This window comes from Stegodyphus dumicola, chromosome 10, assembly GCF_044657685.1.
Source record: "Stegodyphus dumicola isolate Sdum_Otavi_A_Nest chromosome 10, ASM4465768v1".
NCBI classification, from domain to species: Eukaryota; Metazoa; Arthropoda; class Arachnida; order Araneae; family Eresidae; genus Stegodyphus; species Stegodyphus dumicola.
The window spans coordinates 61,601,761-61,624,000 of record NC_140777.1 but is presented as its reverse complement, the minus strand read 5'-3'; the positions used below and the strand labels follow the sequence as shown (position 1 = coordinate 61,624,000).

General features: G+C 31.8%; 1 protein-coding gene across 1 annotated transcript in view; it reads left to right on the top strand.

Moving 5' to 3' along the window:
• The window catches only part of LOC118184446 (UNC93-like protein MFSD11), a 117,253-nt gene extending 105,094 nt beyond the window's left edge, over positions 1 to 12,159 (top strand). Inside the window, exons 12-13 of the mRNA XM_085824990.1 lie at positions 5,734 to 5,805; positions 6,052 to 12,159. Coding sequence (XP_085681116.1) covers positions 5,734 to 5,805; positions 6,052 to 6,228 — 249 coding nt within the window. The 3' untranslated portion in view covers positions 6,229 to 12,159. The remainder of the gene's footprint in view (positions 1 to 5,733; positions 5,806 to 6,051) is intronic.
• Positions 12,160 to 22,240: the final 10,081 nt, after the last annotated feature.

Sequence of the window (22,240 nt, the reverse complement as noted above, 5' to 3'; positions counted from 1 at the left end):
CTCACCCCTGCTCTTATAGGTAATGGGAAGTCTGATTTTGAGAACATGGAAAAGATCCTAGTTTTTGCTAAATTCTGTTCTATTTCTGGATTGCCCTTATAGAAAAGATGTAAAATTACTTGGACAGTCACTAGCTAATTGCCTGGGTTATAGTGACATTTATCATTTTAATTCTGATTTTAGCCATGATAAATTTCATAGGATGGTATAATTACAAGTAATTTCATTCATTATTTATGAATTTTTAGTTTTGGTTTCAATTAATATAATTTATTAGTTTTTAATCTATTTCTAGTAAATTAGGGAAATTCCTTTGAACATGTATAGGGCTCTTTTTTTTTTTTTTTTTTTTTTTTTTTTTCTCTCATTGTTAAATGTTATCATTCAGTTAATGCTATGCAAATAATCCGGGCAAATGTGATTGCTTTGATCAGTGACTGCTTCAAATCTAAATTCTATCATTTCTTCATAGCATAAAGCTATCCATGTGTACATTTGCATTGCTCCATATTCCCTGTATTTATGCATCTCTTGCAGTATAATGAGACTTGTTATAAGATATGCATAAAATTGGGAACATAAAGAATGCATATATTTATTATTTAATACTACTTTATCTCATTTATATGATGAGACAAAGTATTTGTCTGTATGTTTCTAGATATATCCAAGTGTTCTGTGCACAAAGCTAGAATTTCATGAAATTCGAACTCAGTTTATTGAGCCATGTTGTGTAATAACTTGTAAACTTGTATATGCATTCCAGGGCCTTAGTGCAGTTGCTTTTGTTATTTCAGCTTTATTCTTTTATTTTCTTGTTTGAAATCATTACAAGTATTTTGGTCTTACAAAGTCCTATAGTCTTCACTGCTTTTGTCTTTAGCCATCCACACTCTGTGTCTTCTTCACCTATATTTTCTGATCTTTGAATTCCTGAAGTAATTTCTGTGAGATTTGGTACTGTTATCCCTTCATTGGAAAAAGCTCCTATTTTATGATATTTATTTATTTATTTGAGCATGAATTAGTTGCATTGTATTTTTCTTAGTTGCACAGAAGTACTGGTTCTTTTATTACATGATGAAAGAATTGGTAGTGTCTTACATTTCTCAATAATTCTTATTAATTTAATCTTATTAATTCATTCGAGGTTCAGACTTGGTGCGTGAAGTTGCAGTTGCCCCTCGCTCCCTATTTTTTTACATTGCTAATATTTTTGCATTTTAGTCTATGTGTTATGTTTGATCAGATAACCTGGCTCAGTAAAAGTAGGTGGCCAGTGTAACTTTGATTCGAAATCTGGTTATGACCACGTGCAGTGCTGATAGCAACCACGTGCTTCTGAGTCTCCTTTGCCAGTGCTTTATTTTTCTTCTTTTTCCCCTTTCTAGCAATTTCGTTCTCCTGACAAAGAGGGACCTTTAGCTGCCCTCGAAATCGATTGAGTGTTTTAATATATGTATGCTAAATACAAGGTTGTTATTGTGATTTTTATTAATTCTTATTAGTTGAAAATTTCATAATTTCTTTAACATTAAAACAGTTTCAGTCTGTAAAACTTATTAAACTTTAAATCAGTACAGAAATTTTTAATATTCTTTCTTAGAGGTAAATAAGATGTAGTTTCAGATTCTGATTATATTATTGTTTACAACGGTTTTCATAATGTATTGAATTTGCACAGAACCGATGATAGCTTAATAAAACTAATTTTCCCCCAAAAAAACTTTCCACAAAAGTATTCGCACAGCTGTTCTCTGTATGACAAAGCACAATCGGCAGTTACCACTTCAAATTAGTAAGAATGTTAAGCAGAACACAATGCAAAGCGCATCCCATGCAAATCTCTCAATACTCCGAAGTCAACTGTAAACTTAAGAGGTTATCACATCTAGCGACAACCCCTGCTAGATGGGACTTCTCTGAGAAACGAGATTCTGGTAGCACTGGTTTAAATCGGAGGATTCCTAGAAAAAAGAGCACCGCTGGAAGTGAAGTCCCACCTAGCTACGGAAAGGATGTACCGGCTACGCAGGATTTTTTGACACCTCGACAAAAATGTTTTGGCTGGAGCTCTGTCCCGCGTAGAGATCAACCAATCAGACGAAAGTTCTGCTTCTGAAGGATCACATGATCCCAATTTGAGCGATAATCGATTACTGTTTGGCATTGAAGTCTTTGTAGTAAGTGAAAAACGTAACCTAGCTACGTGGGTTTCCTGAAAATGTGCAGGTTCTGAGAATTGTCCCTTTCGACGTCCAGTCCCTCATACTATATGTGCGGAAATATAATGTGATTGGGACTTAAAAAACTCAGAAACTGATGCTCTCTTGGATCTTATATAGTTTTGCTGGCTGGCAGGGAATTTCCAGTACCTTTGGTCTCTCAAAATTTCTGGAAGATATTAACAGTTACATATGGAATTAGATCAGTTACAGCTATACAGGTATCAAGTTTAATTACTTTTGGTGATTTCTCACCAAATTTGGCGACAAATGTTAGTCGCCAAAATCGCCACCAGCTTCGCACTATCTCACCTAATGGCATTTACATCAATGTTAAATGAACTTGCCCCTGTAACCTTATTTTTTCCTAGGAGCTTCACTTCTTGCAGTCTTCCGTGTTACATCATACAAGAGATACTAAAATTTCACATATAATTTCACTAAACTAGTTGCACATATACAAAATTTGTAATAATACTGTCAATAGTTGAGTAATAACATTTGCAATTTAAGTAATTTGTAGAATTTTTATGTAATTTCTTTCTTTTTTCAAGTGTGTGTATATATGTGTGTTTCAAGTGTGCATATATATAGTGTGTAAGATAAAAAATAGGTAAACAAAAATTCTAATTCCTTTGAATCTCCATTTTTAATATGGTTATTCCTTCTTTGTCCTAAAAATAGAAACTACTTGCAATAAACCTCTCTAATCTTTGTCATTTTGAAATTAATGGCTCTCATGTGATTTGTACATGCTTCTAATGATGCAGGCTCTTTCATAGATGTTTTAGACAATAATAATTTTAGAATATAATTATTAACTGGTAGAAATTAAGATGAAGCTGAAACCAAATTATTTTGAATGAGGATTTCATCTTGAATCAATCGCTTTTGCTCTTCCACTTCTGTGCTGCCAATGTGCTGCTGTCCTCTGCTACTTTTTCAACTAAAATTAAACTGGCTTAGAAATATTTGTCACTGAGAATAAGAAGAAATGTTATATCGACTACTACAGCTGTTAGCATTCTTTATGCATCAAGCTCTCTCACACCATAAATCATATTCCCCATTGTGTCATGAATTTTCTAAACATCGTATCGTTATTAATTTTATATATTTGTAAATAGTTTTGGCGACATTGTATGTAAAATTGTTGTATCTTTCGCATAATATAACATATAAAATGCCTTCCGAAAGCAAAGTTTTGACGAAAAGATAAAATTACAAGGCTAAGTTTATTTAACATTGAGGTAAATGGCTATCTCGATAAGTTGGCGATAGTTTTGTTGATTAATTTTTGTCCCCAAATTTGGGAAGAAACTGGCAAAAGTCATCACACTTGGTGACAATTTTGCAAAATTTTGATCCAGTCCCTGTATAACTTGTGAGGAGTTGTTCAATTTGTCCCTACCAAAACTTAATTTTGCTGGAATGTAATTTTGTTCACAGTAGGAAAGTGCATTCTGAAATTACTTATTTCTGATTTGAATGTTGTTATGTAGACAGACTAGCATGTGATCTAGTGAATGTAATTACAATGCATAATACTGTTTACTAGTACCAAATCTTTTCTGTAATGTATTTGTTACTGTTAATCTTAATTCTCATTAAATTGTGAATTTTTAATTAACTGTGTAGTTGAACTAATTAATGGATAACTTCAGTACATGTGCTAATCCAGCATTCCACAAAATGTAATTATTACTGTAACTGTACCTGCTCCTTATATGTAACTTTATATGTAACATATATATGCCTTCCAGTAATTTTGAAAAATAGAAGGCACTGGAGATTTTCTGTCAGCCAGGAGGAAACTATATCAGACTGAGAGAGCATCAGTTGTCAGTTTTTCGGTTCAGAGTAGACTTTGCAGACTTGAGAGATCTCCATACGAACATCACTTTTTAGATGTGCTCTGCTTTGTGTTGTATTTAACGCTCTAAATAGTTTGAGGTAGTAACTACTGATTGTGCTCTGCATTATGTTGTATTTAACACTCTTAATAGTTTGAGATGGTAACTACTGATTGTGCTCTGTTACACTGAGACAAGTACAAGTACTTTTGTGGAAAGTTCCAGAACCAGAAAATGTTTCTTTTGGGAAAATAAATTCTATCAGACTATCATTGGTTCTCTGTGCATTCAATCCATTATGAATCCATATGCACATAACAAGATATATACATATACATATATATACATGTATCTCCCAGCACAATTCCAATGTGTGCGCTATGAAATGGATATATACATTACATGCATATATAATGTATGTATGTATGTATGTAATTTGCGAAATCTCTTGATGATTGAGTGATAGCTACAATAGAATTGGAGAGGTTTATTGCATAGACGTAATGATAATGCTGCAGACAGATGTGGCTGAAGATAAGGTATAATTTATTGCTGGACATTCTTGAGCTACTTATTCTCATTCGCACATTATTATGGGTGCAATATACACTCCACAATTTTGTATACCTTATCACATCTCTTGACAATGGTTGAACAGAGAGAAGAGTGATTCTTGTTACCACAGCAAGGGTAATGAAAGAAAGAGCACATTCAAGAAAATCCCTGCTACATGTGTTACATAAAAACAGATTAACTTTGAAAAACGTAGTGCAGAAAATTTATTAATAATAGTTGCTGCTTTTAGAACTGAAAGGGGAGTTACTCAAATTAAAATGAAGAACTATGGCTGTTGTATTTTAACTTATAGTTTTAATTTACTTATTTTACATGTACATATTGGTACTGATATTTCTTGAAATTTGCAACAGATTAAATTATGTGGCTTAGGGTTTACATTTGTGCTCAATGTCCAAGATGTATAAATTTGATAAACTAGATGTATAATCACAAAAAAATATGTACTTAAGTGTTAGCTGCCCAACCAGTATAGTGATTAGGCTTGCTGACTGCCGTGTCGAAGGGCCCAGGTTCAAATTCTGGAGAAGGCATGGATGTTTGTAAATGTATAGTGTCCATGTGGTGGGCCAAAAGTCCTCTTGAGAGATTGGTAATAGAGGAAGAGGGGTGGGAGACCCTCAGACCCGTCCTCCCGTGGGTGCTCTCCATCAAAATTGGGAGTGGAACTGAGCTACTGTCATCTGTAAGGTGCCCAAGGCTGTTACCAACAACAGGCGTAAACTTGTGCTCCTTGCCATGAGGAATTTCGTGAGCTTGGATTGACTATAGGTCAGATAAGTGAGCATTTACAACAACAACTTAAGTATTATTCCATTGACAGTTGGTGGAAATTTTGCCACCAATCGCCATTCATTGCTGTGGAATTCTAGAGGATACGGTCATCCATAACTGACAGTAAATTGTGTTACTAAGCTAGTCAACAAGATAATACATGAGTACAGGAAAATGAATTTAAATGTCTTAATGAAAATGTAAATCTTTAAAATACATGTTATTCACTCCTCTAAACTCTATAAATATATGAAAATATTTGTGTTTGTTACTTAGCCAGTTTTCTTTCCAATTTGCTTTTTCAGGTGTATTCAATATTGGGTTCGATGTATGCAGATGACAGTGCACCAGCTTTTGCCCTTTTCAAATTCTTTCAGGTAATTTTTTTTTTAATTTTCAAAAGAGTTTTATATTATTTATATTTATTTCAAATTGTTTACCTTTTTTAAAAAATTTATTTGCATGATGTAAATTTTATGAATTCCAGTAATCTTAAATCAGAATAATAGTCACAGTTAAGTTTTTAACATTATGTATAAGATGCAATTTTTATTTATGTTAATATAAAAAATTATGTTGAATGCTCCATATAAACTGTGTACATATATTTGTTTTCATTAAAGTCTATTGGAGCTGCCGTTGCCTTTTCCTACTCCACTGCTCTAGAATTGCCTTCTCAACTTCTAATTTTGGTCGTATTTGCTACAATTGGCACTGCTGCATTTTGGCCTGTGGAATGGAATGAATACGAGAAACTTGCAAAAGAAAAAGCGAAAATAAATCTAAAGGAAAAATTGTGATTGATTTTTATACATAAGTTGAATCTTCTTCCATTTATCTGTAACAACTTCCTTTTTTATTTTAGTTTAAATGCGCAATGAACATTTTTATAAGCGTACGGAAATTTTTCCAAAATTTGCCAAGTATTTCACGTAAAGTGTTGTTCTTTTAAACTGAGTACTATATTTTTAAGCTATTAAGAGTTTCTATAATGTTTCTTAGACATGTGGTGTATGTATTTATCACTATTTTTATTTATTTAGCTTAGCTTTGTTGTAGGATAGTTGTGCTATGCAACTGAGTTTATTCTTGCCATAAAATTTAGAGTTTCTTCAAAATTTAAAATGCATTTTGTTTTCTTTTTTTAGTGACATTAACATCAATTTTGATTATTGACTTGACTGTTTCTGGTCGGAAAAGTGTATTTCAATTTAAATCAGCTACACAAATTCTTCTGAAGAAACCATTTGCTAAACAAATTATTCATGGTCCCTTGGAAAAACAAAAACAAAAAATAGTTTGGGTTTTGAAATAAGATATATACTTCTTGATAGTAGTAGTGATCTAAATTGTGTAACTTTCTTTTTTATTTTATTTTAAACTGTTTTTATGCATTTGAATGTCTTTTAACTTGTGTGCATCTGTATTCGTCTTTACAAATACATTCCATAGTTTTAACATCTTGAATGAATAATTCTTAATGCATAGGAAACTTGCAAAAAATTATCTGTTGTTACTCTTGTTTCTCAAGTCTTGATTTCAATTTCTATGCATTTAGTTAAAAAAAAAAAAAAAAAAAAAAAAAACCAAGGATTTTAATTTGATATAAATGGACAAAATTTTATTAATTGGTACCTAAGCACTTTTTTAGATCTGATGTGAATCCTTTTTATTCCCTTGTGGAAAGAAGATTTCAGTCTCAAATTTTAGGGGTTTCAGATTTCAAAGAAAATTGACTACATTTTTTTTTCCTATGACATCTGAATGTACAGACAGAATAAAGAACTCTTTATTCCAAAACAAATTGTAAAATGAGTTCAAATTAGATATTTTCATGATGTTCATTGAAATTTTGGTATGGGATTACTATAATATTTCATTGTGCACTCCTACTTCTTCACTTGACTACCAAGAAATGTGCACTCATGCAAAAAGTTTACATATATATACAGCTTTCCCCCTTATTTTTCCTAAAAGTCCCTACTGGGCCTTTATTTTCACAATTATTGTTCGCAGACTTATACTTCCCATTACAGCAGTATTTTAAATGATGAAAATATTTATGTTTTGAAAATTTCAATGTAAAAGAAAAATTTATTTTGGATGAATAAGGAAATCTAACTTTTAATTTAGTCTCCCGGTTCATTTACTTATATTTGTGCAAGTTTTATATTCGTTATGAAAAAATAAAAATAGAAGAAGTTTGACTTCCATCTGGCCAAAGCTGGCCAGGTTATTTAATTTCAAAATTTGCAATTTTTGATGTTATTTTCAACTTGCTATGAAGGATTTGTTAATTAATTTAGAATAATTTAAGGAAATAAGGTTAAATGAAGTGAAGCAAAAAATGTGTATAATAGGCTGTACTGGTGTTCACATCAATTTTTTTAAAATAATTATGTTTGATGTTTATTATGTATTTTTATGGATCAAAATGGAAATTTATTTGCATTTTTCATTCAAATTCCTTTTTTTTTTTTAAATGGTGAAAGATTTATTGTTGCTAACCAGTGTAAGCTCTATTATTTTTTATATTTATTTTATATTATGAATTATAGTCATTAATTTATAGTGCATTTTCTATCATGCTCAAAGCAGTTTTATGTTGAAACTTGAAAACTGTTAACATTAATTTTATACGGCTCACTTTTTATTAATATATTTATAAGGATTTTATTACACAACTTATAGTGTCATTTAAATGGTTATCGAAAGTAGTATTTCTAAGTATTGTTAATGTAATTTTAGCAAATAATTTATTTGTGTCTGTTATATAAAAATATATGTTGAGAACAGTGAATTTTATCAAGACTTATATGAACTTAATAATATGGTAAATATTATATGCATTATATTTGATGAAAGGAACAGTCTCTGAAACTAAAAACTCATGGCTATTCAGAATAAAAACTGAGGTGTTTAAATATGTGTGTCATAACTAGGATACTTATGCATATAAATAGTTTTTAATCAGTAGGTAAATAAATGATCTACGTATTTTGTAATGAATAAATTTGTTTATTTAGGAAAAATAATGTTCATTTCCATTTAGATGACAGTTTTTGAAAATTTATCAGACTTTAATAGTTTTCCTTAACAGATTCTGATACTAATATGTTTTTAATGAAGTGTTGTTTAAGTATTGCTTTCTGTTCCTTCTAATATAAACAGAATGAAGTCCGGATATGTGTATTGAAGATAATAGTATTATACTGAATTCCTTTATGGTTTGATAGAATTTGTGTATAAACAAAGCTATTTCTGTTTTTAAACTTCTAAAGCTAAATTAGTTTTGATATTGTGAGGTACTGGAAATAAATTCAAGTGCTACAGTATTTATTAGAAAATTATAAAAGATTTAAATTCCTCTAAAACTTTCAAGAGGTGTGCATTCCATCACTGGCTCTAAAATTTTTAAGGCCACTTCAAATCCCTAGCTTTATTACGAAGATTAGTCTTTACATTTCAACTTAGGAATTCTTGAAATTTACTGATTTTGCCCAGTAAATTGGTGCAGTAAAATGTTGCACAATAATTTTTTTTTAAATTATAACTTCATAATTATCTTAAGTAATGCATATATGTAAAAGATATTCATGTATTGTAATTATGTAAATAAAAGATGTCTAAGTCTGATTTTGATAAGTTCCTATTTAAAATGTGTTGCCATAATAGTTTAAGCCATGTTAAAAGAAAATATGCCTAACGAAAATTAGTTGAAACTATTTAGTGCAAAAGATATAAAGGTATTTAGGTGTTCACTTGTTTTTCTTCTGAAAACTGTAATTTCTGTGCATTTTATGTTTTATATTTATATAATAAGTGAATTAAATTTCTATAATCAGTTAATCGGTTTACATAGCAATCTATTAGCTGAATACGGAAATTTAATTCTATGTAGCAGTATATTCAATGTTATACTACCATTAATCAAAAAACTCTGTTACCGATTTAGGACACAAGATTGATAAAATAGTGAATAAAAGACACACATAATATGTGATTTTTCTTTGTAGCTGTTGTGCTTATATATCAGCATTTTTAATAACTAATTAAAGGAGTTGCAAGATAAAGGTTTAATTTTTAGGACATGACAGCATTCTTAGAATTATTAAGTATATTTCTTATTAATGTTTATAACTGTTGTTTTAATGAAGGTTCATAATCTTTATTGATGGTACACCAGATGGGTAGTTTGAATCTGTAACTGTTGATATTTTCTACCATCTTAAACTTTAAAAGACCCCTTTTGGGCAACCATTATTATCTGAACCCTTTCAGATTTTTTTTTTTTTTCTTTTTTTTTTCTTTTTTGTGTGTGTATTTTCATTTTTAGAATTTCTATGTGAAGTAAATTTTAATAAATACATATTTCAAAACCTCCATAACAAGCAGTACAGTTTTCTTTAAATTTAATCTTTTTTAATAAGTCACGTATGTTAATGGTTAATTGATATACTTCAGATGATGCAGAAAATATGTGAGGGCTGTCTGCCAAAAAAGAAATGTGTACATGAAACTTCTGTTTTTCTTTTCTAAGGGAAACTGATTTATATTTATGTTAGACATGAGAAAACTTCATGCAGCCATTTTATTCAGTCATCAAAAAAGGAACCTTTTTATCTTTTAAGAACCTTTAAAGTTTTATCTTCAACAGGAAATATTATAACAATCAGTTTATGATTGATCATCATTTCTTTGAAATTATTTTTCATCATAAGTATTCATAGAGGCATTTAATATTTCTCCAAATGGAAATCCTTTTAAGGGTTTAGTGGTAGAGGAAAATAGGTTTCATGGGCAAAAATTGTTTGATTACAATAATTATTTAATCAAGTCAAAAACTGCTTGGAACTCTAGCAGATAGCCCTGATATGCTTTACTTTTTTCTTATGTAATTATAAATCTCTGTGAGCTTAAAGTGACGCATAATCATTTGGTTGTACCCATTTTTATTCACAGAATGGATTATGTGTGAACAGGAGTTTTTTTGCCTACCTGAAACAGTTTGCTCTATAGAGGCTTCATTTAAAAAATCCAGCCCTGTTAATCAGAATTTTACTCCATAAATCTTTTAAAACAATCATTTGAATAGCACTGAAGATTTTATTAGTACTATGTTAATGTATTTACATTCTGATAAAATTTTGGTTGAAATAATTTTATTATATGCAATATTGCTAAAATTCATTTCTAATAGAGATACATCTTTTATTTTTTTATATCATTACTTAATATTATTACTTTCATTTATTTATTTTGTTATTTTTTGTATTTGTACCACATAGCATTAAAAAAAGTATTTTTATACATTTTTAAAAGGTATAAAATCTTTAATAGCTTAATTTGTACAAATTATTAATTTGTGATAAGAATATTCACTTCATTTTATATTCATCAGTTAATAAAATAACTTGCAACTTATGACAAAGTTCTCTATTTTCAGTTTCTAGCCAATACTAATACTCATTTCTATGCCTTGAATTTGTGCAATTATTCTCAAGGTGCAATGCTTTATTTTGGGGTAACATAAATGGTAATGAAATATATTCTGCACAAAGAGGAAAAAAATGTATGCCTTACTTATTTTTATTGAAAATACTAATAATTGGTAGATAAAAGAATGTGTTATGAAAAGATTTTATTCTGGCCATTTTTAAAATAAAAAATTGATAAATTTTTATAAAATGTCTTCAAATCGGGAAAATTTTCAAACTCTGGGAATTCTGTTAAACTTTTATTATTTACTAATAACTAGTTTTCATTCTGCATCATATAATAACATAATGGATGAAAATAGCTAGCTATCTGTGTATTATTTCTTTTTAAAACCAATCATATTGTTAAAATCTCTGTGATAAGTTTGAATTTATACTTGATAGCATCTTTTAGTAGTTATATCAAAATTTCTTTTCCATTAATCTCAGCATCCTGTTATAAAAAGAAAGTATGCTTTTGATATATTTTTAACACTGAAAGATACATCTATAATTTATACTTACTGTCATTTTGGTACTCTTCTGTTTTCAGGACTATGTATATATGTATGCATGTGTATATAATGTCTGTGTTCATATATGCATGTATGTATGTACATATGTGTGTATGTCCACATATATGTATGCATGTACACATAGAGATATATACATCTGCATAAATACATACATTTCTGAATACGGTCCCAATATCAGAAGAGTATCTCATTTTTTTAACTTAAGCAAACTGTTTATAATCCTGAAATATGTTGTATAAGTTTTTCAATTTTTTTAAACTTTTTGGGTCTATGGATCTAATCTAGAACTTATATTTTATGAAATCTCTTTAAATATATCTGATATTGTGTTTTTAATATAGAATACCTAAACATTTTAAAGTTTTATAATTTTTACATATGTATCAATTTTTTTTTCAAGAAATGATCAAATTTGTTGTAAAATCAGATGATAACTCAGATTTCGTGAAATGTCAATTATTATTTGTATACATGTTGTGTCAAGGAATCTGTGTATTTCATCCTTGTATGTATAAAATATGTTATATTCTGGAAATTAAGATTTTAATTTTTTCATATTTGTATATGTTGGCTTTTAGAATTTTGTACATATGTAAGGTATGTAAATTAAATCAATATGAGTATTATATTAAATTTGTCTATAACTGTTGTAAGGTATAATTATAAAAATAAAAACTTTGTTCAAAAACTGAAAATAAAATAAAATCTTACTATTTAACATTTGTGCATTTTTCAAATTCTGAAAAACTGAATTTATATTTATAAAAAGAAATTTAATTCTCTCTTTGCCTCCTTCATCTTATATATTTTTGTAAGATGCTCTTGCATTTTTATTTACAAAATGGATGTGAGCAAATTAGTATAGTTTATTAATGTATAAAATATTTTAATTGTTAATAGTACAAATCATTAAAAGTGATAGAAGTTGCATTAGCGAATATTACACTTTATGGCACATTATCAGCAGAATAATGTAATTTGTTGCAATTTAAGTTTTTTAGCTTTTGCTTAAAATTTGCATACAGTAGTATTTGTAAAATACAACCTCATTTTCATTATAAATGGGATATTGAATTTGAAATTCATTGAAACTGTGTTCAAAATTAAGAGAATTTTCATAATTAGTTGATTATCTCCATAACTGATTTAAATGAAATTTGGAAGTAATACAGACTAATAAAATATAATATATATATATACACACATATATACAGCAGGTACTGCTTAATCTGATAACTTTTGTTCACGTCTATTGTGATAACATTAAAAGAATGAGAAAAACATTCTTCAAAATAGCAATCAAATTTAACTAATTTAATATACATGTAACTATAAACATACAAGTTTCTTCACAGAAATTACTGAGGAAAATCTAAAAGTCTGTTTATGAACTGTTCATAATGTCTAATGCAAAAGTTCATTTATAAACTGTCCATAATATTTCTGGAAATTATTTGACTGATGCTTTATTTAATTTTAACACCTGTACAGCATCCCTCATTCATTGGAAGAGAAGATGCCAGTGTAAAATTTAAACTTGGGGAAAAAAAAAAAAAAAGGTGCATGTGCACGCGGGCGGGTGGGTGTGGGGAGGGTTATATATGTAATTAGATCTAGAGATTTGACCAGACAGATCACCAGACCTAACCCTTACAGAGCGTCTCTGGCATGTTGTTCGGACAGTAACTGCAATTAGCATTCGCACTGGATTTGACCAGACAGATCACCAGACCTAACCCTTACAGAGCATCTCTGGCATGTTGTTGGGAGGGTAACTGCAATTAGCACTCCCACTTGTATGAAGTGCGATAGCTGTCCATATTTTAGTCTGCATATTGGTTGTCTGCAACCCTGCTCACTTTCAAACTTTGGTATGAAAAAACAATTTTCTGTGGTTCCTGAAATTTCAACTTAAATTTTTCTACCATAATTTGAAAATATAGTAAGTGATATAGTTTAGTAATGTTATCATTTAAGGCTAATTGTATCTGAAAAAGTGGCATGGGAGACTTGATACGAATTTTTGTTAGATGAACAATTTTACGGATAATAAAAACCTTTGTCAGTAAAGGCAGGATGACTCTCTTGTTTATCCATGTTAGCGTTTAATCTTTAGAGAAATACCTCCTCAGGCCTATGATATTTAGCATTTACAGTGTAATATTAAATCATTTTTTCAACAAATAGAACGCTAATTTTTATGTGATCATTGTCGCTTTGGGGCAGAATTTTAAGAAATTTGCTGCGTAAAAATTTTGCTTCAGCTGTAAGAAATTTAGAATATTTCATATTTCCTTTTTCTTGCACTATAATGGAGGAGGGAAGCTGGCTGATTTTGAAATTGATCTCTGAATTGGCGTCAAGGATCGTGCCTATTTCCGCTGTAGCAGTATTAATCAGAAACTCACAAATATCTCCTACTGGTTTGCTAGTTAACACATGGGGAGGAAAAAAAAAAAAAAAAAAAAAAAAAAAAAAACAGCATACTCGGATGCGGTTTACACTCAGACTAACTCTCGATAGGTAGATTTTGAAAATTCTCCGGGACACTGGAACTGTCCTTGAACATTTTTCATCTTGAGTGAGCCTGTGTAGTGACTTAGTCTTAATTCTTAACTTCTCAGTCTTAATTCTTAATTAGAACTAGGGTGTCATACTTGTCCAAGGTGTTGCAAAGGTGCCAAATCTGGAAACTGTGAATGTTGTATTTTTGCTGTTTCCCTCAAATCTATCAATTTCCTATTTGTGTAAATTGTTAAGTCAAAAACAATAGTGATGCATTTTTAAAATTTTTATTCGAATTTCTGTTTTAATTTACCTTTTGTTGATTTATTTAGACTTCCATGATTATTTATTTAATCAAAGAAAACGGTCATGAGTGCAGTTCATCTTTAATTATGCTTAACATAAATTGTTTGCATTTGTTTGAATGTGGTCTTTGCAGTTTGTCAGGACTCGTATGTCCTTTGACTCGTTTAGGGAAGATGATGTATCCTGAATAGAAACAGGAAGCTTACACAAGCTATGTTCAAGTATGTGTAGAATGGACGACACAAGCAGGAAGGGTTTACTTTACCCTTTATTCTCTACAAGATTACAGGTGTTCCCGCACTTCGGAATACAGAGACCAACCACTTGTAGTCTGAACGTAAGAATATAAAACTACTAACTAAAATTCTAAATAAGAGTTAACTTTCAGTTTACAAATGCCTAACACTAAGACTGGCCTTTTAAAAGATTACGTATGTAGTATGCAAACTGCCGAAACTACATTACGTTTTATATATCAAGAGGATTAAACCTCTGGCCTTAATTGTAAGCAGCAACTGATTGAAAACTCGTACAAAATGCAGTGGCTAGGCGACTTACTTTCCCTCTCTCTCTAACTCTCGGCAAAAAGGCCACAACTTAAATACTTGGGCGTTAACAAGTACAATTTGAATAAACAAGTTAACACATTTAATTGTGGCCGGAAGTGAAAAATAAGAAGTGATAGTACAGTTTTAAAATAAAATAAACGTTAGTAAAACTTAAGATCTTTACATATTTCCCATCAGAGTTAATTAGTTTGAAAGTGAGGTCTAAACGACCCTGTTGAAAACTTTTAGCTCTACAGTGGTGGCCAAAATTGTGGGCACTTTTGGAAATTTTTATGTTTTTGAACTTTGTATACTTATAGAAAACGTTACGTTTCACAAAATGCAAACTTGTATATATCATTTTAATGCAGTCAGGATGTAGCTCTTTTCCTATTCTACGTCTTACATATTTTCGCCCATCACTACTGAATAACGATATCTTAGTTTCATCACTCCATATAACTTGTGACCACTGATCATCTGTCCAATTAATGTGTTTTTTTGCCCACTGTAGTCTTTTTTTTCGTTGCTGAAAATTAAGATAAGGCTTTTTTCGTGGAATTCTACCTCTCAGTCCAACATCTGTTAATCTTCTCCTGATTGTTCTTGAACTGACAGAATCACCAGCATCATTCAGATAACTTCTGATGGCCACTTCTGATGACATTTTTCTATCTTGGAGACATAGTCTTTTTATTCTTCTGTCATCAATAGATGTGGTGCACCTTTTTCGGCCTCTTCCTTCTTTGTTTTTTATTCAATTTGTCTCCTGATATCGTAAACAAAACTTTCGGACTCCAGATGTAGTCACTGAACCACCCACCTGTCTTGCAATTTCAGCATAGGAAAAACCACTTTCTCGTAACACAATAATATTACATCTCTTTCTAGGTGTCCAATCTACTCTTTTATTTGATGTCATTGCTTCTTGACTAAATATTAAAAATTTTTACAAAAATTCCTACTTGTAATTGCAGTGTATAAGAAACAGTTCCTCCTTCTACAGAACAAAGCAAAATAATGAATTGTTTCAAGTGTAAACATGATGTCAGCTTCTACTGGCAGTTACTAATATTTGATTGGTTCTCAGAACAAGAACAGTGATTGGCCAGGAAAGCTAGACATTACAAACCACACCATAACTGTGTTTTTTATTTATATTAAAGTACATATAACTTTTTATGTATTGCAAATAATTGAATTTTGTATTTTGTATTGAATTCAGTAATAAATTCTCTTTAAAATGATATATACAAGTTTGCATTTTGCGAAACGTAACATTTTCTATAAGCACACAAAGTTCAAAAACATAAAAATTTCCAAGTGTCCACAATTTTGGCCACCACTGTAGATTCTAAGTCTAACACGAGGCCAATCTTTTACAAAAACTCCTCACTGAAAACGTCTAACCTAGAAATTAAAAAGTCGGTTTTCATGATCATCTCCGTGGACAATTACTTTTCATCTGTACTGCACCTAAAAACAGGGAGTTTTCTTATTTCAATCTGGTTCCTTCCAGAGATCTGGAAAAAAACCTAGTTTAATCAAACTGTTAAACAATGAAATGGCAAGTAACATGAACACGTATATTTTTCTTTTAAAACTCTATTCTTATTTCATTCATACCATTATTTAATTATCTCCTCGTGCTCTCTGACATGTGTTGTAAAGAGAAACACCAAACACGTGCGTGTCTGTGTACAAGTGTTCAACACTGCCGCCCACAATGAAAACATTAACGTGTTAAAATTCAACATAACAAGACCTCATCTCTGAACCCTGAGGTACTATTCTCAACGAGTGGCTAACTATGAAGTGTAGCGTCAGAGAGCCTAACTATATTCATTCAACATTTAGCACATATTTACGATGCGTAACTCTTTTTTTTCAGTCATACTAATAAGTTAAATCTTTGGCATTTCTACAACATTTTCATTTTTAACATATCACAGTTCTTCCTAACTTTTAAAATAACAGTTCACATTGCACATAATAACACATTAACATGCCATTAATTTTACACATTTCAAAACATACATTAGTAGTAAAATGTTTTGTTAACTTCCGTTTCTTCAAAGCAATTGCTAATTCTTTTACATTTAAATACTACATTTCAAAAGTCCTTTAGACTAAAATTTCGTTTCTTGACAGAATCTTTTAAATAAAACTTTATACAATATTTTTACAATGTTCTTAAGATACCTTTCTTATAAGTTACATAAGCTTTTACAATACTCAAGTATTTACACATTACTATTATACAATAATTTTAGATTAATCGCGAGTAGTTGAAAAACATAGTAGCAAATAGGTAAACTCAATTTCTCGCCTTTTTGGTGATAAAGGTAGACCTCACAGGAGGTAAAACTTCTCCTTACAGTCTGCCACTTGCAGTAAAAACGAAAAATTAATTTCAAAGTAACAAAGTTTTACTTATCTTTGCGATATTCAGACATCCGTTTACCCGCCCAGTCCTGGAAGGTATCGAAGACCATTGTCTGGTTTATCCTACGTCTTGTGCGGGTTTGCTCTTCAGTTTCTTCCTCAATGCGTTTTTGATGGTCCTTGAAAAACTTTTTCTTAACCATTGGCTGTATTCCCGGACGCTTGATGCGTGCAGTCCTAGGAAGTATCGGGACATTTCTATCCGGTTGTTGCCTGGATCTGGCTTCTCGTTGTTCAAACTTTTGTAGCTGCCTTGAATCTTCAACTGGCTTCTTCTGGTTAATTTGCGGACATTTGCTTCGTAGAATCCTTTCTGATGGTTCACTTTTTCGTTTGTCACCAGTGTTATGGTTGCGGCCATTTCTCCTGGCTCTCTTCCCATTCTTGGAATTTCGCCCCTCATCTTGTTGGAGCCGATCGTGCCCTCTCTTTCCTGGTCGAGGAAATAGCTTCTTTTTCTTGCTACCTTCGGTTTTCCATCGAGGGATTTTCTTTTCTTTCCTATGTCTTTACTCGTAGCTGACTCTGGCGGCTGACGTTGTGCCATCTGATCCTGCAAAAGATCTTTAAATATTTGCACTTTATTACGATTATAATAGGGTTTGATCTGGTCGATATTTGCTGTAAATATTTCACCCTTCTTGGCTTTTAAAACCACTACAGCCTGGGTTACTTTTTCGACTACATATGGTCCTTCAAATCGTGGACAAAACTTGGCTAATTTATCTTCTAATGCTGAAGAAAGCGAATGCTTAATTTTTAACACTTCGTCCCCTACCTTATAATTCACTTCCCGTCGTTTCATATCATAACATAATTTCTGTTTTCTTTGCGCTACTTCCATGTTTTTCTTTGCTTCATTGATTAACTTTTGTATATCAGCCATTTTAATTCAGGGGCTCTTTTTTAAACATAAAATAATTTTCCTAACGGCGTTATAATCTTTCTGCCTAAAAATCACTCAGCAGTAGTTTTGCCCGTCGTGTCATGTTTGGCGGTCCTAAGGGCGAAAGCTAATTGACATAGTTATCCCAGCTTTTATGAAAATTTTTAACATAACTACGAATAATTTTAAACTATGTTTCTATTGACCCGTTCCGCTATATTTGATTGCGGCCGATACAAGACCATTTTTAAATGACGTAGTTTTTGACACGTCTTCAAAAATGTTACTTATAAACTGAGGACCATTATCCGATATAGTAACTTTTAAGAGCGCCCCATATTTTAAAATATATTTATTTAAAATAGACTCAGGAACTAATTTCGCAGAGGCTCATTTTAGGGAAAACATTTCCGTTCATTTACTAAAACGGTCAACCATAACAAGGAGATACCGACTTTTATTTAACTGACGTTTCGGGAAAGGGCCCAATAAATAGATGCCAATTATTTCGTTTGGAAACTCTGATCTAATGTTCTTTAGAAACTCGGCCGGGCGGAAATTAACATAATTAACTGCTTGACGTGTTGGACAGGACTGGACATACGCCCTTGTTAATTTTTGCAGTTCAGGAAAATAAACTGCTTCGCGTACGCGTTGTATGGCTTTCCGAATACCACCATGAGATGCCAGAGGCGAATCATGCAATTCGTGTAGTATAATTAATCTAAGACTTGCTGGGATAACAGGTCTAAATTCATTGTTATTATTCATATTTTTCGTATAAAATAATAGACCATCTATTAGTTCGTAATGGGCCGCCCTATTTCTTATCGCCACAATATCTTGGTGGCTAAAATTTTCAGGATCTTTTAAATAATCATATATATTTTTAAATTCCGGATCTTTGCCCAATTCGGTTATTACAGTTTCCCCAGGAGTGTATCGTATATGCTGTGAGCATTGCCATGTTAACACTATTCCCTTCTTCATCTATTTTTATTCTTGATAGGGCATCTGCTACAACATTTTCCTTTCCGGGCGTGTGCTTAATTATCAAATTATATTCTTGTAATTTAAGTGCCCATCTTACTAACCTTGGGGATAAGTTCTTCTCTGAATATAATCTAGTTGCCGCCGCATGATCAGAATACACTATTACTGGCGCACTTCCAAAATAGACTCGGAACTTCTGCACTGCTAAAAGAACTGCAAGTGCCTCTCTCTCAGTTGCGGAATAATTTCTTTCATTTAAAGTTCGACAAAAAATGCCACGGGCTGCTTATTTTGGAAAAGTACCGCTCTTAATGCATAATCCGAAGCGTCCGCCGAAATTTCTAAATTTTCGTCGTTCTCAGGAAATTTCAAAACAGGGGCTTGTGTTACGAGACTCTACCTGAATTTTGTTCATCCAGTCGGTACTCCATTAAAAAAAACTTAAAGAGAAACTTATAATTAAGTAATGCGGGCAATCCACCCAATTAATTCACTGTAAAACAGGCAATCCACCTTAATTAATTCACTATAAAACAGGCAATCCACCTTAATGCAAAATTATGGTGCATTTTTACTTTATTTATTCTATAAACATAAAAAACGATACAATGTTGCCAAACTGTAAAAATTTAACCTTTAAAGAAATTACATTTATACAATCGTTGACATCTCGTTTTAACTTTTCAAAAGCACTGTTGGCTTCGGCCGTCCACGAGAATCTGGCCTCTTTCCTTTTTAATTTTAACAGTGGCTCAGCAATAGTTGTAAAGTCTTTTATAAAGGACCTATAATATGAGCAAAGTCCTAGAAAAGAAGACAGCTTCTTCGCCGTATTTGGTTGCGAATAGTTTCGAATTGCAATTATTTTTTATTTATCCGTTTCGAATCCTTTTTGAGAAATGTTATACCCCAAATATCGTAATTCTTTAGGTGCGAATTTACACTTTTCAACATTAACTTTTAGACCACACTCATTTAATAATGGAAACACCTCTATCAAATCTTATAATTAAGCTTTGATCCAAATTATCACTAGTAATAATGATATTGTCTAAATATTATAAACGTGCTCTTTCCTAAGACAGGTCTTAACACAATGTCCATACATCGCTGAAATGTTGCCGGTGCACCTTGTTGGAAATAAATGCAGTTATATCGCTTTATATTTATCTTTTTGGAATGACAACAGAAATTATATTGCTACGGATTTGGTATTTAAATAGCTAATTAAAATATAATTCCAACATAATGAAAAACCTTGTTTTACAGCACTCAAGATTTCTACGGTGAGTGGCAACAGTAACGGATTGTCCATCAATGGGCATATCGATAGAGTTCCTTGCAATATGATCATTGACACAGGAGCTAATGTTACCATCATTAGGAAAGATTTAGCTGAACAGTTTAAAGATAAACTTATTTGGACGTCATCTTGTGTTACCCTTCAGACTGCGTCTGGTGACAAGATTGACATAGTTGGGAAGTTAAATCTGAACATCACGTTTCGAAGTGCCACCTACCATCACACGGCATATGTGGCGGATATTACAGATCCATGCATACTCGGATTGGACTTTTTAAGGAAAAACAATTTCTCCTTAAACTTCAAAAACAACAAACTGCTTTCAGCATTTGAAGACATGACTATCTATCCTCAAAAGGGATCCTCGCCTGGAAATGTCGACGCCTTGTCCGAAAGACCCAAGTCGGGAAGCTGCCGAAATCATACTAGGGGTGAAAAGAAACTCAAGACTACCAGCTATTCTCCATCCCAGATGCTCTTCGGTCGAGACCTTCGTCAGCAGCCTTGTGATCGCCTGTTTGGTCGCCGTACAGATGCGCCTTCATCGTCTGAGGAATACAAAGATGTCCAGGCCCGTTTTGAAGTGATGCACCGTTCCGCACGAAAGCGAGTGAACTTGGCAACGGAGAAAGTGAAGACCAGATACAACACAAGAGCTACTGGATATAGATTCAACAAAGGAGACAAGGTGTGGTTGTGGAACCCGATTCGACGAAAAGGAGTCAGGCCACAATTACAATCACCTTGGGATGGTCCGCACAGAGTCCTAAACAGGCTGAATGACGTCGTGGTTCGGATCCGTGAGTCTTCGAATTCTTACGACAGGTTAGCTCATTACTATGGCCATAGTACGTAATGTAGAAAATTGTAAATAGTGTAAGACCATGGTCCTTTTCGTTTCTAAATGTGTATTGTTACGAATTTGGTATTTAAAAAGCTAATGTTAGTTCAATTATAAATTAAATGGTTTTATTTCTCGCGCAGTGCAGCGCGTGACGAATATTAAAAGAAAGCTAAGCTGGAAAATTGAAAATACAAGAGCGCGTGCATTAAATAAATAAATATCTCTTTTTGATTTCGAGAAAGTACTGGAAAATTCTAGCGCGTGATTTTAAAATCTTATAAAAGGAAGAAAACATCTCAGTTTGTAGTTAGTAGTTGCTTAGTTTGTTGTTGTTTAGAAAACTACTGTTGTTGATTGTAGCGAATTCGCGGATTAGCGTTCTTTAGCTGTTTTGAATTACGTTCTATTGGACATTTGAGTAGTTAAAAGAAAACTACTGTGAGATATTGTAATACTGCATGATAATTTGAGAAAATTTAAGCATTTTTGTTGTGATAATAATAATTTTTTGTTCATTTTTCATCGGACTTGTGCATTCATTTCATAACGAACCCGTACGCACGCAACAATTTTTGGTGTCAGAAGTGGGATTTGAATGCCAGTAACAAGAGCGATGGAAGAACAATTGAGACAGCTCATTAGTGCTTTTGCTGCATTCCAAGAAAAGATGGAAGCTGGCCAAGCATCATTTAAGGAAGAAATGAAATTGGGCCAGGAATCCGTTAAGGACGAAATGAAAGCCGTTCAAGCTGGTCAAGAAGAAATGAAAAGAGAAATTACTTGCATAATAGAAAATAAATTTGAAGCTATGGAAGCCAGAATTGACGCAGTTGAAAATAAAGTTGGACATATTGAAGAAAGAGTTTCTTCGGTGAAAGAAGAAATAGAAGAAAGAGTTTCTTCTGTAAAAGAACAAATTGATGAGAGAGTTTCTGCAGTTGCCAAAGAAATGGATACTTTAAAGAAATT